The 18,670-nt window shown below is 41.0% G+C and overlaps 2 protein-coding genes across 3 annotated transcripts in view; one reads left to right on the top strand and one right to left on the bottom strand.

Moving 5' to 3' along the window:
- Nucleotides 1–18,670, bottom strand: part of LOC136863754 (constitutive coactivator of peroxisome proliferator-activated receptor gamma) — a 1,011,420-nt gene that overhangs the window by 321,712 nt on the left and 671,038 nt on the right. The window lies entirely within an intron of this gene.
- Nucleotides 1–18,670, top strand: part of LOC136864906 (uncharacterized) — a 349,415-nt gene that overhangs the window by 115,878 nt on the left and 214,867 nt on the right. The window contains exon 5 of the mRNA XM_068226495.1: nucleotides 222–407. Coding sequence (XP_068082596.1) covers nucleotides 222–407 — 186 coding nt within the window. The remainder of the gene's footprint in view (nucleotides 1–221; nucleotides 408–18,670) is intronic.

Here is an 18,670-nt window from a genome sequence, read left to right as displayed (position 1 = left end):
CTGGTGTAATCATTCTGAGTTTAGGCGCGCCAACACATTTCATGACACCAGTGTAGGCTACAGGGCTACAGCGACTAATCATACTATATCCAACTGTCTGAGGTTCTTGCATTTAACCAAACTAACGTTGTACTTTAAACCCTTAAATACCTTGTTTACTAACTTTCTTTATAGAAGGAAACAAACTTTGAAAATTAAATTTTGTATTTTGTTCTTTCCAGGGTAAAAAGTTTTCTATGTTCGTTGTGCTGCCCAACTCGCCCACTGGAATAACCAAGCTGCTTGAGACTGTCAATCCTAATATGGTCCGCCAAGTGATGACAAACATGACTCTGGAAGAAATTGAAATTCTCATCCCAAAGTTCAAGTTCGACTACACTGCCAACTTAGTAAATGTTCTACAGAAGGTAATTAATGATCCCTATTACATTATCAGAAATGTTCGGGGGAAATGAATGCTACACTGGAGAAATCTTATTTACAATGAAGATAACCACGAAACGGAACCCATGGAACTTAAAGCGGTAGACACATTGAAAAAAATATGACATATTACGGTAATGTATTACTTCTAAAGTAAAATGGTAGTATTTGCTATCCGAACGCAAAGTTTGAGAATAACGTCGGATCACTGCAGTTATGCGTAACGAACTCATAGTACCATGAGGGAGGAATGGCGGATTCAAAAATTAGCGGAGACATACTTCCGACTATCAATAAAGATTTGGATTCCGTACAAAGAAACCTTAAACAGTACTATTCTTGTAATATGACGCTGCCAAAAGACCCGTATAGATTTCACAGGAGAAAATAGAATATTATGAAACATTATTGGAAAAACTAGATAACAGAATAGCAGAACCTTCAATTCAACATATGCGACTAAGTTACCGCAGTAGACATGTAAATAATAAATTCTGGAAATAGGCCTATTAGAACATAAAATACACGAACTACTCAAAGAGATATGGAACTGGGTTAATGAAACACAGAGCCGGTATTAAATCTTGCTGCAAAGTCGTCAGATTAGAATTATGAACATGAAAAATCCACAGCCTGTTTCCAGTCATTCGACCGGGTCAGGAATGGAATGAATGAAGCCCCTATCTAGCGGCGAGGATAGGAAATGTGCCAGCTGCCGAAGCCTGTCGCACTCCTCTGGGGCAATGATAAATGACTGACAGATGAAATGAAATGAAATGAAATGAAATGCTAATGGTAAGTGTTGCTGGAATGAAAGATGACAGGAAAAACCGGAGAAAAACCTGTCCTGCCTCCGCTTTGTCCACCATAAATCTCACATGGAGTGACCGGGATTTGAACCACGGTATCCAGCGCTGAGAGGCCGGCGCGCTGCCGGCTGAGCCACGGAGGCTACAATTATGAACATGTTAAATAGGTCTTAAAAACTGCAGGCTAAAAGAGTAAATCTAATCTTGGGAAACACCAGACCGCCATTATTGTTGAGTAGTTGCTTGTTGCCTAACAATACATAAATACCTATTCAATCAACGTATTTTTTAAAATTTATCAACTTATTTTATTTATAAGAAGATGAGATGGGGCAAGAGAATTTTCGGGACAAATGCATTCCTGGTCCATGTCTTTTTGAAACTCCTTGTACCATGCCGGGAAGTTAGGAAAATATTTCTTGCGTTCATTTAACACTAGATATCTCGAGTGTAGTCGACTGACAAGCAGTTGTATAGGCCAGTTTCAAATAATTTAATATGACAATACCGGACAGCTTGCTGTTTTCAGCGAGAAAGCCGATAGTGCTGCTACCTACATGGCTTGGTGTGACCAACTCTTCAATGACATATAGCCATCTGTATGATTCTTGACATACTGCCGTGTTGTTTATAATGTATCGGTGTTTGTCACGAAATAATCTTACATTGCAGTTAAATTCCAAGAGCCCTGAGCAAATTACCCAGCAAGATAATGGGCATGGAAACTGATAAGGATCGCAAGTATTAAAAAAAGTGATGACCTCGCATCTGTGTTGAGGTTAGATTCTATACCCCTTGTTTTAAGAAAATCAATCAAATACTCTACTGAAATGTTAGTGTGACGTAAAACCAATAATATTACCAAATATGGAACTCTAGTAGCCTATACTCAAACTTTTTTTTTGCTACTTGTTTTACGTCGCACTGACAGAGATAGGTCTTATGGCGACGATGGGATAGGAAAGGGCTAGGAGTGGGATGGAAGCGGCTGTGGCCTTAATTAAGGTACAGCCCCAGCATTTGCCTGGTGTGAAAATTGGAAACCACGGAAAACCATCTTCAGGGCTGCCGACAGTGGGGTTCGAACCTACTATCTCCCGAATACTGGATACTCAAACTTGAGGGTCCACATTGTTAAACAGTGCCATAAATTTCACAATCGAGAACTTGTGGGCCTGTAGCGTAGGCCTAATGGTTATCGCGGTAGTCTTGTTGAAAATGGAAGGCCATGAGTTTCGGATCCAGTCACATTTTCTTTTACTGTATGAAAATAATAATAATAATAATAATAATAATAATAATAATAATAATAATAATAATAATAATAATTTCCTTCACGTCTCGCTAAGTACTTTTACGGTTTTCGGAGACGCCAAGGTGCCGGAATATAGTCCTGCAGGAATTCTTTTACATGCCAATAAATCTACCTGCACGAGGCTGACGTATTTGAGCACCTTCAAATACCACCGGACTGAGCCAGGATCGAACCTGCCAAATTTGGATCAGAAGGCCATCACATCAAACGTCTGAGCCACTCAGCCCGGCGTAAGAAAATTATTTCAGTATATTAATGGCATAGGCTTCAGCACCAGTCCAACTAATTTAATATGTGTGTATGGTAATTCTTCATGCATACATTTGTGAAAGAGACTTTAGGAAATTCTGAACACTTCTTCCTGGTCAGGAACATCGTAGTTCACTCACATAATTCCAATATGTGTTATATATATTATGTATTTCTGTCTTCAGAGGTAAAACAGAAAATTCAAAACTACAGCAAAAGCGAGATAGCAGCGTGACGTGAGTTCCCCTGTAGAAATCGGGAAGAAGAAGAAGAAGTCAAAATAGTGGACCAAAACTCCTGTTCCTTAATTACAGCTTCTCTTTCCCAAAATCTTAATAAATCAGGGATGGTGTTAAGTTATCTTCCTCCTCTGGCGCTTTGGCTGAATGGTTAGCGCTTCGTGCCCCCCTCCCCTTTTTATGATACCTTCATTCTTCGGAGGGTTGGACCTCTTCAATTTTCCTTCTGATTAATGTTAATAGAGGATGGCTGGCCAGTAATAATGAAAACCTACAACCTGTTTTCCAGTCAATGACCGGGTCAGGGATGTAATGAATGAAGCAGATATAGGCTATTAGTACGATGGGGTCACCGCTCCCAAAGTGATTTATTAATGAGTGATAGATGCTATGAAATGAGAATGGAGACTGTTGCTGGAATGAAAGATGACAGGGAAAACCGGAGTACCCGGAGAGAAACCTGTCCTGCCTCCGCTTTGTCCAGCACAAATCTCACATGGAGTGACCGGGATTTGAACCACGGTATCCAGCGGTGAGAGCTGGTCAGTTATACTTCCTCTTAAAACAATCACCACCGCGAAATGGTCAGCGTACTGGCCTTCGGCTTAGAGGGCCCTGGTACGATTCCCGGCAGAGTCGGAGATTTTAATCGCGTCTGTTATTCCTGCAGAACGAGGGCTACGGGTTTGTGTTCGTATTCATACGCACCTTCAAGTATATACAACACATCATACGAAAAACAACCACAGAAACATGCAATAGCGAGTACGGTATATATCGCTCCACATATGATTGCTGTTATGAAAGGCATCCGGCCGGAAAACTAGGCTAAGTCCATACAAGATCCTGCGCTAGGTAATTGAGAAAGGGCTAGAAAGAAGAGGAGAGTGTAGTGTTAAATATTTTCCCCGGAGGCTGGGTGGATACTCAAACAGATTTTGCTTTATAATGTTTAAGACAGCGAAAGGCACGGCTAAAATAGCCTAATGCTCGTTTGGAGGTTTATGAAGGAGGCATTTCATATTTTAAAATTTCATTCTTAATTATTATGATTATTCAATTATTTTAACAAAAATATTTGCAACTGTAGCATAGACTGGTGTGCAGTTCACACCAACGCGCTAGATGTCACCACCGTAGCTGCTCGCACTCCACTCAATGCTGTTGAGTTAAAGCTGTCCGGTATTGGTGTATTAAAGTATTTACCAGTTTCGGATGTAATGTTGTCAACTAACGTTCAAAGTTCAACCATGCTTTCAAAATCAATGTTATATTCCGACGAACTTTCATTGGAATAACGTCATCTGTGATGAGTTTAAAAAGCTAAAACTTACAACATGTTAATGAAAAGGGTAATCATAAAAATACCACGTAACTAAATAACAAGAGAATACAGTGCGTCCAAAAAGTATTCGTCTACTTGCATTTTTGCGAAAGAAACGTGTCTATTGGGCATGGAAAGAGAAAAAAGTAAGCAAAAGAACGATCCGCTTGAGTAGCACATTGGTCTATCATCACTATTACGAAACAAGAACACATTCCAAGCGATAACAAATATAACAAAACATGAAAATGCACTTTTTTTCATCAGAACATACAGTAGGCCTATTCGTCCACTCGGTACATAACAGAAATTAATACTTGATAGGGTTTCCCTTGGCAGCAACGACTGCTTGCAATCTTCGCGGCATGGAGCTGACCAAGTTAGCCGTGATGGAGGATGGAACTTTGTCCCATTCGTCTTGCAGAGCTTGTTTCAAGTCGTTCTTGTTAGAAATTCGCCGTTTCAGATGTTATCTTCCAGCACTTTCCACAGGTGTTCTATTGGATTCATATCGGGGCTCTGAGGGAGTGTATTGAGTTGTTTTGCGGTTACATAGTAGTCACCGCTTAGCATTTAGAGCTGTGTACTTCGGATCGTTGTCCTGTTGGAAGATGTACGTGTCTCGCATACCCAATTTTTCGGCACTAGTGTTCAAATTTTCCTTTAAAATATTGATGTACGTCTTGTGATACATTGTTCCTTATAGCCTATGGCATGTAATTGTCCTCCACATGTTGCACTCGTGGACCCCCACACAAATGAGTGAACCCCTACCGCGTTTCATTGTGGGCAAAAAGTTCTGTGGCTGCATTTCCATATTTTTCTTCCACCAAACATTTCGCCTACTATCTGATCCAAATATGTTGTATTTTCTTTCGTCCGAAAATATGGCTGTATTCCAGAAGTCCTTGGCCTTAAATATATGTACCTTGGCGAAAGTAAGCCGTGTCATGCGATTCGTTGCACTCACCCAACATTTCTTACGAGCTACCCGGCCATTATACCCAGTTTGTTAGCAGGTATTCCGTACTGTGTTAACACATACCTTTGTGCCTATCCTCTCCAGCTCACCAGCCAATTTCGGTGCACTAAGTCTTGGATTTTTCTTTGATTTCTCGCGGAATAAATCTTTCGTCCTGATCGGTCAGTGCCCGAGGACTCACTCCGCGGCTTGTTTTGGAATTTTATTGTTGTGGAGAACTTATCCACCACCGACTGAACCGTTGATCGAGGTCTGCCCATTAGCTTTGCAGTCGAATAGGATGATTTGCACTGATTACGAAAGTGCAAGATGAGTTTCCTCTCCGTTACGCTTGTTTCTTTACCTTTCCGACTCATTGTACAACTTACACGTCTCCAGAGCCGTTCACAAAAACATTTTTCAGTGAGTTGCTGGTCACACCAGCCCGTGAATGAATCACAAGTGACGTTTCACCACCGATCTCGCGATGTAAACAACCACTCCGAACGTAGACGAATGCTTTATGAACTAGATAATAACGGAGCTCGTACGTTTTGCTCTCCTTGTTATCGCCACGAATATATTTTTGTTTTCATTTTGTATAATATTGGTGTACTGACCTATCCGCCATTCACCTACATTTGTTTTTTGTTTATTATCGGCTTTTCACTGCCTATAGACAGGTTTCATTCGCAAAACAGCAAGTAGACGAATATTTTTTGAACTGCCTCTAAGGGCTTGCTTGCCCTTGCCTCGTCAGAACAAGTATGCAGGGTAAGTGGGTTTTGAGGTGTGTACTTACCCTGTACTTTCCTTACATACTTTCACCTTAACTTTTTAGGTAATATTCTCTATTTTACTCTTTCGGATGCGAATCAGCGCTGAATTCATTTGCATACATAATGGTACGTGTTTTTTAAAAGTGCGAGAAACTACCGAGGAGGAGGTTATTCCAAAGACTATAATTCAGCAATTGTAGAGTTTAGGAACAGCAGACGTTGCATTAAATCAGCAAGCAGACGACTCAACATACCTCGTAGTACGTTAGTTGACTATGTTAAGGGAAGGCGGAGAAAGAAATCAAAATATTTCGGTCGTCCTACAGCTTTGCCCTTGCAAGTAGAAGTTGAAATTGCTGAGGGATTAAAACACACGAAAGAATACGGCTATGGACTATCCAGGAAAGAAGTTATGTCCCTAGTAGAGGAATACGTCACCCAAAATTAAATCAAAGCGCCATTTAACGACGGACACCCCGCAGCTGACTGGCTGGCGCGTTTTATTAAAAGGCATAATGTTTCAATCAAAAACCGCTAAGTGTCGAAACTGCTCGTACGATTAGTTGTAACACACACACACACACACACACACACACACACACACACATATATATATATATATATATATATATATATAGAGAGAGAGAGAGAGAGAGAGAGAGAGAGAGAGAGTACTTTAACATTTTGAAGACCGGGCGAGTTGGCCATGCGCGTAGAGGCGCGCGGCTGTGAGCTTGCATCCGGGAGATAGTAGGTTCGAATCCCACTATCAGCAGCCCTGAAGATGGTTTTCCGTGGTTTCCCATTTTCACACCGGGCAAATGCTGGGGCTGTACCTTAATTAAGGCCACGGCCGCTCCCTTCCAACTCCTAGGCCTTTCCTATCCCATCGTCGCCATAAGACCTATCTGTGTCGGTGCGACGTAAAGCCCCTAGCAAAAAAAAAATTGAAGAACACATTAGATGTGTTAGGGCTCTCAGAGAAACCACATGATACTAGTTTTGCAAAGATCCCTCTAAAACCAAAGTAGTTGGAGCGAAGGGAGCTGCATGCACAAGGACTACTAGTTCGTCATGGACGGGAAATATCAGTCCTCTTTTTCTTGTAATGAAAATGGGGATTAGGGCCCTCTATTAATAATTTCTCGAAGGGAAAAATGTACGTGATCAATGGATAGCACCAGTAGAAACTGGATTTCACGGCACAACATATGGAACTACGGCCAATGGATGGATGGAGAGTGATGTTTCCCAGAACTGTTTTACGAAACGTTTTCTTAAACGTGTTGGAGAAGAGCGACTATTGTTCCTAATATGATGGACATTCAACTCCCGTACGTCTACAACTGATTCAAATGGTTAGAAAATAAAATGTGGTAACCCTACTCAAGCTGCCAACCCATTGAAGCCACCTTTCGCAAACGTTACATTTGAGTGTCATGAAGTCTCTCAAAACTCACTTGGATGCGACACTTTCATCGTGGCAGAGTTTTTTTTTTTTTTTTTTTGACAGTAGCTTCAAAATAGCTAACGTAAAAATTGTAGGAAAAATATCGTATGAAATACCTTGGGATGTAATCTGCAATGTGTTTCAGTAAGGTGGAATCTATATTTTCAATGATGAAGCAATACCAGAAGAGAGATTTGATCCGACTTTTAGATGATGGAAGTTAAGAACAATATTTAGTGCTTTAGTTGCTGAACCCATCCCTTCAACTTCAAGAGATGCCAATAATATTGTTAGTACTGCAATAGCCGAACCCGTCCCCTAAACATCAGTAGATGTCCAGCGCACTGAGCCTGTTGTCAGTATAAATGGCAGGCATCAAGCAAGCACTACCTTTTAGGAATTACAATATTACTAGCTTTCATTAAACGATCCTCACCGGGTGAAAACCGAAAACAAAATAAAATTGCCATTGGTGCTGAAGTTTATCACAAATGGCGATGTTATCAAGCGAAAGATTATGAACGAAGAAAGAATGGGAAAGGTAAACGAAAAGAATAAAGAACTATAGAAGTTAAAGAAACGTACAAAAATAATTGTTCATGATTCCTCAGATAGTGGCATCTGCACTCCTCTGAGTTCAAGTGATGACGACAATCTGTCCCACCTTATAGAGCAAGAAATGAATAATTTGGAGGATGTAAACAACTGGGGCAGAAATCCATCTCAGCGGAAATTAGGAGACTGGATCTTGGTAGATCTTTGCGGCAAGAAAAATTCAAAATACTTTGTGGCACAAATCTTATTTAGTGATGAACGAAACCCAGCAGTAAAATTTGTTAGGAAAACTTATGAAAACTCGCACACCACGGCTTTTACAAATCCAGACAATGAAGATATCAGTGAAAATTTACAAGACTAAATAGTGTCTTATTTTCTCTCCACCATTAATTGATGGCAGGGGTAAACTATTGTTTCCTATTTTCTCTACTCAAAAGAACATTAAGTGAAACTTAAGATGATGATTTGTAACGACATACCATGAACGAAGCTTACTTTTGCTTCATGAATGATATGTAAAATATGATTAATTAACTGAACATTAACTGTCTACTGTTAGTGACAATGTTTAATTTTCATTTCTTCATTTTTAAAATTTAGTGGACACTTTTTAATGTGCCTTCAGACAGAGTTTCATTTTTCGACATTTTTTTCTTTGTATTTGGTGTAACTTAAGTTTATATATCATTATTATTAAGCATGATTTCCATTTGCTTTTAGTTACTGCTGAGTTACTAAACTGCTCTGTACCCCAAGTAACTTATTAATAAATGTAAGTTAACACCAATTTTTGCCTTTAATTTTTAAATTCTATTGAGTTTTCCAATGGCTGTAATTTTACTTCCTGAACACGCTATCATGCTAAATTGAAGAATGTTACAGAAAACATAACTTTATAAATGTTGAAATATGCATATGATAGCTTAATAAATACAGTGTTCGAACTTACCCTACGATTATACATTTAATGGAAGACTCAAGGCTGGAGATGCACTTGCCTCAAATTCACAATATTCATAATGAAATATTCATTCTGAAAACGTACATTCAATAAGCAGTAGTAATACGTAATTAACCAGTTAATATGCAGAAAAAGTCTTGTTTTGGTATTGCAATGAGATTAGATGTATTTAAAATGCAAAGGTGCACTTCATCTTGAAGGTTATGCACTTACCCCAAATGGCCTCACATTTACTTGCGCAAGCAAAATGAAAATAGAATGAAAAAAGGTTTCTCATCAAATTCTGCTAAACGCATCTTTTTAATTTTACAATTTGCTTTACGTCGCACCGATACAAACTGAAGGTATCATACTGAATCTGAAACATATGATGAAAATAATTTCTCCAATGAACATTACGGTATTAATGTAGTGAAACAATAGTAGCTAATACGAAGTAACTTACCAATGTTTTGGTATAACTTGATTCGTCTAGACCACAATACATTAGTTAACATTGCTACTGACGGCAACCAACACAAAGTTTACAACATGTGACAGGAACAGGGGAAATAAGAAATGATGAAAACCTTCAACAAAAGTAACACGAAAATGGACATTGCATTTTACTCCAGTCAGCACTTGGGGGGTGGGGGTGCTTCTGTGGAGGTAGTCAGCGGTTAGGACACATTGTACTCTGGTGCAGCCCGCAAATAGGCTTCGTAGAAGTCAGAGAGTAAAAGGCTGCCATCCGCCCCTTCTTTTAGTCGCACAAGTGACGCTACTTCCAGCCTCCCATATGTTGCTGCTGAGCTTGAGCTTTTCCCTCTTCTATCTCATCATAACACACGATCTGTATCGTGACAAGCCCTTCCCAACCAGTCTCTGCTTCTGCTATGGCTCAACAAAAGTGCCTGAGAAGCGTTAGCATGAAGTTCGTTCGAGATATTACTTTATAGTCTCACGTATTGCGTAGGAGCTAATGCATACCAATATTCAAGATATTATGGAAATAGCACATAGGTCACCTTCTGGTTTTCCTTCTACTGTTCATGTTTGGCAAATTTAATCGGATACATTAACACCTCATATGTTTTGGTTGCACGTAAACATGATCTCTCTCGTTTTCCTATGTCTTCTCTTATAGCAAAATTACAAGTTTATCGGATCTTGGTTCGTAAGAAACCAATGCGACTTGCTCCTTTTCATCATATAAGAACATTAACATCATTGTCACGTGGTTACGTTTCCGCAAATAACAACAATACGTAAAATGTACGTAATTTTCCTTTCGAAAATTACTTAGACAGGAAGAACAGTACAGGAGAATCTTCGTTACTTACAGTAGATGGAAACACACATGGTGGGTGGGATCGCTTCTCCCTGTGGGTGAAGAACGGATAGCATTTTAGACCGAGTAAAAGTCAATCTTACGCCCTTCTAGGAATTCTAGGATTAAATACTGAACCCATCATTTAGAAGTCTGGAAACTCCTATGTTTAATCGTCTTCTTCAGGCTGGATTCGACCTCGACACGTGCGATCATTTTACCCTGTTCTCACGGGTAGGATCCTGCCCTACACTCGTGTCAAGCCAAGCGGAGTGATATCGCAAGAGGTAACATAGAGGGTCATAATTTCCAAGAGTTCACTGGTCTTAAAGTGTCAAATTGAAGATTTAGAGACTATATTTGTGATGGACGGATTTTCCCCCGCACTTTGAATACCATCTCAACGACGAGACTCAAAGAACAAAAAAACTGTAATTTTGGTGAATTATTGCGCCACCGATTCCTCACCGGGGAATGGTTGTCAATATACTTAGCGCGTCCATGCTTCTCTGTGTTACTCAGGGTGAAATTTGAGGGCGAGAGCACGTCCGTTTGAGGCAGCACTGTGGGCGCCCAGATTTTTCTATCACCAAAGATGAATTGGTAGTTGGACTTTGAATTTGGAACGACGTGTTCCAAGTTAGAACATGCCACTATTGCAGTCTAGCCTAAACAAGCATCGCGTGCAAACGTGCTTGGTCGAGTGTGCCGGTAGAGCGGGAGTGGAATGTGAGCGGTGAGTGCAATAGGGAAGACGAGAGTGAAGAGGAAGATGATTGGTGTGGAACAATATCGGGTACGCAGTGGCGGCGCGTGGATAAAGCGTCTGGGGGTTCACTGCTGTCGAAAATAACGTGCTGAGATTTATTGTTACTTGATGTTTACATAGATGTAAAATAGTGACACTGCTTGGCTAGAAATGCGACTTTCCTTTGAAGGGACAGGACTACAGATCGAGGAAGTTAGCAAAACAATTAAGTTGAAAGACAGAGACAGAGTTACTTAAAGCTTATCCAATTTCCTCTGATTTTGGAGACGTTGCTTGCGTACAAATAACTTCTTCAAGAACGTGTTGGGCAGACTACTGTTGTTTATGTATTGACGTATTTTGCCGCTTACTTTTCATAAAACACGTATTACTAATGAAAATCTCCAGGGGCTCTCAACTTGGGAGCGTGGGTTGGCGACCATGGGGCCCTTAGCTGAGTCCTGGCATTGCTTCCACTTACTTGCACCAGGCCTCTCACTTTCATCTGTCCTATCCGACCTCCCTTGATCAAGTCTTGTTCTTTTCCGACCCCGACGGTATTAGAGAACTCGAGGCCCAGGGAGTGTTTCATTTTCACATCCTTCGTGGCCTTTGTCTTTCTTTGGCCGACGCCTTCATTTTCGAAGTGTCGGATCCCTTCCATTTATTCTCTGTGATTAGTGTTATATAGAGTATGGTTCCCGAGTTGTACTTCCTCTTACAACAATAATCACCATCACCACTTACTAATGAAACGTTTCATTAATTACATAAACTTAGGCTACGTACGCGCACTGATGCTATACAAAACGTAGTTACCAAAATTTTCTGGCTCATTGCGGTTAATTACATCAGAATTGCAAAAGCGTCAATTAAAACCCCTCCAAAACCTACCACATACTGCCAACTTTAACCGCGCGCTCTGACAGTGCTTCGGCAAATTTCGGAACTGCTCGATGTAACTCGTGTCTATCGCTGGTCCAGTCGCCAGCGATTCCTGGGCTATGTTTTCCCTGCTCCTCACAGCCCCTAGCCTTGTGCACCCTCCTTACGTCTCACGGTCACGCTCCAGCTGTCCTGAAATTGAATCTCTTCGCTGGTTCCGAAGAGCAACAGAGTGTAGATGTCAAAAATACCGCTACGCGCGTGTATATACAGAGCTTATTAAAGGAATAGGCTGTAATAAACCATTTTACATAGACTTATCTATTTCTATGGGTGTCACTGAACCATATAGAACTCACCGCCACTGTCGGGTAGTTATCGGAAGATGGCAGGGGAGAAAGAAGAAGGAAACAGCCAAAAGAGGTGGTAAAGTGGAAATAAGATTGACGGGTGAGACATATTAGTGGTAGCGGTGATTATGGTACTGCTAGTCATAGGGGCGTGGAAGTAAACCCCGGACCGACTTCCAGTGGCAACATGAGCTGGGAAGATGTGGAGGTCATAAGGAGGGTGGTAAAGGAGGTTGTGGGAGAAGTATGCCCATTTGAACAGATTAAAAATATGATTCAGGAACAAGTGAAAGAGTTCGAAAATATGAGGCAATGGATCCAGGGAAAAACAGACGAAACAATGAACAAAGTGTGAAACAACGAGAGAGGAACTGTGTCACTCAAAGAGAAAATGAGGAATATGGAAGAAAAGGTGGTGAAACACAAGGCAGAAATAGAAGACAGTAGCCAGGAACGCAGGAAGAAATGCTTATTTGTATATGGAGTGCCGGAAGAAAAAGGAGAGGAAAAAGTGATGACAATTTTTAAAGTTGTGGAAGTCATCCAAAACAGAATGAAAATTAACTTCAGCGAAGTTGATATAGACGATGTGGCAAGGATAGGTAAAGCACAGGGTAACAGGCCGATGAAAGTGATGTTGTCATCCACCCTGATGGCGGAAATCGTGATAAGAAACGCGGGTAATCTACAGAGTACAAAAATTTGGATTAAGAGAGACATCGGAAGAGAAGGGATTAAGAATATAAAAACCTTAAAGAAACATTTAGTGAGGGCCAGACTTCAAGGCTTAAGAACTCGCATTAGGTGTCAGCAATTAGTGGTAACCAATGGCCAATGGACCAGATTTTGGACAGTGACAAAATTACGGGAATTAGAAGAGAATGTGAATCAAGAAGAAGTGATGGGGAAGAGAGTGGAAGAAAGGCAAGTTATAGAAAGCAATGTCGGAGAAGACGGAAGTAGTGACAAGGAAAGAACCAAGGGAAACAGGAAGTTGAGTGAGGAAAGGCAGGGAGATGAACATAGTGAAAGAGTGGTCGTGCATAGTGAAAAGGAAAGACCAGTGGAAAACAGGGTGAGAATAGAAATGTTTAGGGAAGCAGCTATGGACATAGCCAGGGAAGGGGAAAGGCAGAGAGGAGAACACAGTGAAGGAATGGTCGTGCAGAGTGGAAAGGAAAGCACAGTGAAGAACAGGGAGAGAACAGAACTGTGTATTAACAAAGGGAGGAGCATGAACTTAAGGGATCTGTGGGGAATGAAAAAAATGAAGAGGGCATAGTAATAAGAATAAACAAGTCAAGTAAAGTTAGTAAGTAAGTAAGTAAGTAAGTAAGTAAGTAAGTAAGGGAATAGTGGATGAAGACATGGTGGTAATATAAGGAAAGATGGTTTGGTTGGTTAAGAATGAGGAAGTTATAGTGGCTGTGAGGATTTGAAATGCAGAGTGAATTGGATTTGAAATGTATAGTGAATTTTTTTTTTTTGCTAGTTGCTTTACGTCGCACCGACACAGATAGGTCTTACGGCGACGATGGGACAGGGAAGGGCTAGGAGTGGGAAGGAAGCGGCCGTGGCCTTAATTAAGGTACAGCCCCAGCATTTGCCTGGTGTGAAAATGGGAAACCACGGAAAACCATTTTCAGGGCTGCCGACAGTGGGGTTCGAACCTACTATCTCCCGAATACTGGATACCGACCGCAATTAAGCGACTGCAGCTATCGAGCTCGGTTATAGTGAATTTAGTTATGTGTGACTTTGTTAGGAGTGATTATAGTTAAGTAGATTTAAGGATTAAGCTGGAAGGAGAGTGGAGTTGGCGGGGTGATATTTGGAGTGATTGTTAGTAAGAGAGTAAATAAGAGTATGTAGAGATTGGTAGGTGGCGGAGTGCAGTAGCGGCTTTTCAAGTGCATCAGGTACAGCCGGGATGCACTAATATTTCTCAAAACAATTGTCTATCATGTTCTGCATCCGTATATTTTCTGTTTAAAACATATTCGTTTAGAAAACCGAAGAGTGCGCTCTATATGTCGTGATTACTCAACAGGCGTAGCGCTCATAGTTAAGCAAGCAACTCTGTTCGTTTCCTTTACGAGTGTTGCGGACTGAGTGCAGCCCTCTCAATGCTCACAGCAGTGCGGGCTGATTTGTGACGTGTAGCACAACGGTTGCCATGACAACGCTCAAGACTGTCATGAGTACGCATACGGTTGTATTTTGCGTGGTGCAGCCCAACGAATCTCTGGGATATTCGGCTGCTTGGCTCGAGCTGGGACGATATTATCCGAACACACCCGAACATGTAACCCGCCCTCTCTGCTTAGGTTGAGCACATGCGGACTCCTACAGCATTGCTGCCAATATTGGTATCTCAATCTCACGCTAAAACAGAATCAAAGACACATTTACTAGTATATTTTGTCGCGAGAGTTGTTGCTACTGTTACAACAGCAGTAACAAGAAGCTGCTTATAAATTTGAACGTGTGGTGCACGGAGTATTCTTTTATAGTTGTTATAATGTGAATCGTGGCCGTGTGGCGGATTAATTGTGAGTGAACTGTAAATAACATAAGCGCATTTGAAGAGCATTTAGTAGCACAGCTCACACGGTGAGCTCTTGGCGTTTTTATAGTTAGTGTGAAGCGTAGAATAATTATTGTCGTATCGATGTTTGGAGAGGAAGTGCGTTTGAAATTCATTAGGAATATAAATATGTAGCGTGCGAGGTCATACTTATATTATAGTATTTAAATCTTTTCTTATTGTGTGAAAGAATAGTGTTCCTCCAAGGCGTGCTTTAACATGGAACCATACGTGGATTCAGTTTGTAATTTAAGAGAAACTCCGTTTTCGAAATGGAAGGAGGAGGATAAAAAAGAAATTTTATCAATCAATCGTCCCCAGCCAGTTTTGACTTATCAGAAAATAACAGGTACTGCCTCCGAAAAGATGCACACACGAAATTTCCAGGTATCTTGGTATAGTAGTTATCCGTGGTTATGCGGTAGTCATTATTTGCAGAAACTATTTTGTTGGCCTTATCTTATTGTTGAAGTGAAACAGGGAGTCTGGAATCACACAGGATTTGACAATATGTCCTGTGCTACTAGGCCTTTCCAAAAGCACGAAGGTTCGTCGGAGCATTTAAAAAATGCCGTGGGATTTAAAGAACTTAAGAAGAATCAGAATCAAACTGCTGACGCTTTAAGAGAAAATGCTCGTCTATACATCACAAAATTTAATGAGAATGTGAGGCTTAACAGACTTTTCATGCGATTACCAATCGATGCAGTTTTATTTCTTTCTAAGCAGGAAATGGCATTTAGAGGCCATGATGAGAGCGACTCCTCCTTAAGTAGAGGTTTACAATTCCTTCTACTACCATCTGGCCGTATTTACTTATTTGTTTCCAGCATACATTACTAATACCATTCCTCCCCCCCCCCCCCCTGATCTTATCTTCAGTTTCCCAATCACCTCCTTCACTTCTTCAATCGTAATATCCCTATCTAGTTCGTGGATGCTTACTTCCACTTTAGACCACGCGGCCTGCTTTTCTTCCCTTAAACTTCTAGTCGTCTTTTCCTCCTAATAGTTCGCTAAAATATGCCACCCATTTTGCATAGTCAATATTCATTTTCTTCGGACACTTCCCTCCTTTATTTATCCTATTTATTCTCTCCCAGATTTTTCAGTCCGATTCATGCCACATTCCTTATTTATTAGCTCTGATTGGTCCTCCAAACACTTCTTCTTCTTCTCCACAATTTTCCTTTTATGCTCTTTTCTCAGCCTACAAAATGTTTCACGATCTTCGTTCTTTCCTTTTGTTCTATACTCTTTTAATGCTCCCAGAGCTGCTCTTCTATTAGCCTCACATTCCCAATCATACCATCCATCCCCTTCCAGTTTTTTCTTTCTGTTGTGCTCAACTGCCCGAGTCACTCTCCTTATAGGGTACTCTAACAGTTCTAGCGCTCTGTTTGTGTTATTTTCTATCAGCGCCCTTTCCCAGCCAATTTTAATTATCTGTATCTCTTTCTCCATCAACGCATCGAGCTCATCATTTGACTTTTCTGTCCATATATATTTAATGTACCCACTCTCTCCCTCTAACGTACTATTCCTTTCCTCTTTAGTCTCCTCTCTCTTTACCAAACTCACCCATACCGGGGCGTGGTTCGATTCGGTCCAATCTCCCACCATTATGCTTTTGATGTTATCTAGCAAGTCCTCTGAACTCATTACTAAATCTATAACGCCCCCCCCCCTATTCAGTAATATATGTCATTTTTCCTTCTCTGTCCCCCTCCCAATACCCGTTCAAAATATAGAAATTCCCGACTTCACAGAATTCTAATAGTTTTTTACCGTAGTTATTTATTACCTTGCCATTACTACTTCTACCTGATCCTACTTTCAGCTCTTCTTCCTTACTATACCTCGGGCTTCGCTCGCCTATTCTGGCATTCCAGTCTCCCAGTAGCAATATTCCATCCTCCTCATACCTCCCTCTAATGATGCTAATTTCTAATAACAATTCCTCGAAGAAGTCATCATTTGCATATGGAGATTCCTTGGGGTGACAGTAGGCAAAAGCCAAACATACATGTTTCCCTCTCCCAGCCTCTCTTCCCATGTTAAATCTTATCCATATTACACCTTCGATACCACTCTCAATATACTCTATACGATCGTTCAATTCTTTAACTAGCACGACTACTCCTCCAGGCACACGGCCCATTTTGCTCAATCTCTTCCTTGACTTGTGCCTCACCGTAAATCCTCCCCAAGTTATCTCCCTGCCTATTTCTAGCCATGTTTCCAAAAGCGCTACAATATCAAAGCTTTCTATTAAGTTTTTCACTTTTGCATTGCTTATTTTACTCAACATCTCTTCAATATTAACAAAGCCTATCTTCCAGCCTAGTTACAGCTTTTTTCCCTACTCTCCGAGCCACCCTCTTTATTCTTACTCCTCGTCACCCTCTCATTATCAGCTTCTACCTCCCTTCCACCATTCTTGGGTGCTTTATTCTCGTCTTTCTTCTCTTTATCTTCTAAACCTTTATTCCTTTTCCCCCACAGATCTTTCAGGCTCCTGCTCCTCCCCTTAGAAATAAGGTCTCTTTCTTTCTTGACGCCTCCTAGGTCGGTAATCAATGAATCCTCTTTTTCTTGCGGAGCACTATCTAATGACACTTCTTGAGCCTGCACACTTAAACTTCCACTCACATTACCTTGCACTGCACCGTTTTCTTGTCTGGTCACTTCAGCCATCGTTACCTCGTTCCTTCCTTCCCGTTGTGCGCCCTCCTGTCTGTCATTTGGCCGCTTCGATCGCTCCTCTTCCCGTTTCATCTCTTCCTCCATACTTTTCAATTTTGCTACGGACCAGACACGCCACCAGATAGCGTTCGTTACCACCAGCCTTTGGTCCTTAACAAATGCTTTAAGGCCTTGATGCCTAGCTCGGCCTAAATGCTTTCGTAGGATTTTCCGATTCTCAACTCCTTCTTTTCCTAAGTCTCTGTTTATCCAGATATTTTGACCTTGTAAATTCCTAGCGTTTTTTATCACTATATCCGACATTAAAGTTGACATTAGCTTCACTTTCACTGGTCTACTACCTTTCACTTTCCCTACTCTCTCTACATCGTCCATATCTACTTCACTGAAGTTAATTCGCAGTTTATTTTGTACGAGGTCCATCACTTTATATATAAGCTTCACTTTATCTTCATTTCGTTCTTCCTGTAGTCCATAAATATATATACATTTCTTCGTCTTTTCTTGATTAACAAGTCCGAGCTCCTTCTTCAGGTACGCCACTTCCTTCTCCAAACTTTTCACCTGCTCTTTTAGCACTCCCGTATCTCTCTCATTCCCTTCTATTCTTTTCTCCGTGGCTCCCCATTGCTCCTTGAACCATATCTTCATATCTTCAAAACCCTTGGCTTGTTCTTTGCTCAATTCCTTTACCAGTGCATCTCCAGTATATGTTTTTAAGGCATCTCCTATCAGCCCTTTAATTTTATCCCAGTCTTCCCAGCTCATGTCAGGGCCTGGATTCATCTCCACTCCCCCTATGATTAGTAGCATAGTTATCACCATTGCTGCCAGAATAGCTTCGCCAATCTTCCCCAGTTCTCTCTTGTTCGCCTCATTTCCCTTCGTCTCCTGTGTGCTCTGCCAGCCGCCTATCGCCGCACGATATTGCTCAGTACCAATCATGTTTTACTGCACTCACCATACCATACGTCTACACTGCCCGGTTGCTCAAGTAGTACTGACTTAAGTAGAGGG

This window comes from Anabrus simplex, chromosome 2, assembly GCF_040414725.1.
Source record: "Anabrus simplex isolate iqAnaSimp1 chromosome 2, ASM4041472v1, whole genome shotgun sequence".
NCBI classification, from domain to species: Eukaryota; Metazoa; Arthropoda; class Insecta; order Orthoptera; family Tettigoniidae; genus Anabrus; species Anabrus simplex.
This window is presented reverse-complemented; position numbering and strand designations above follow the sequence as displayed.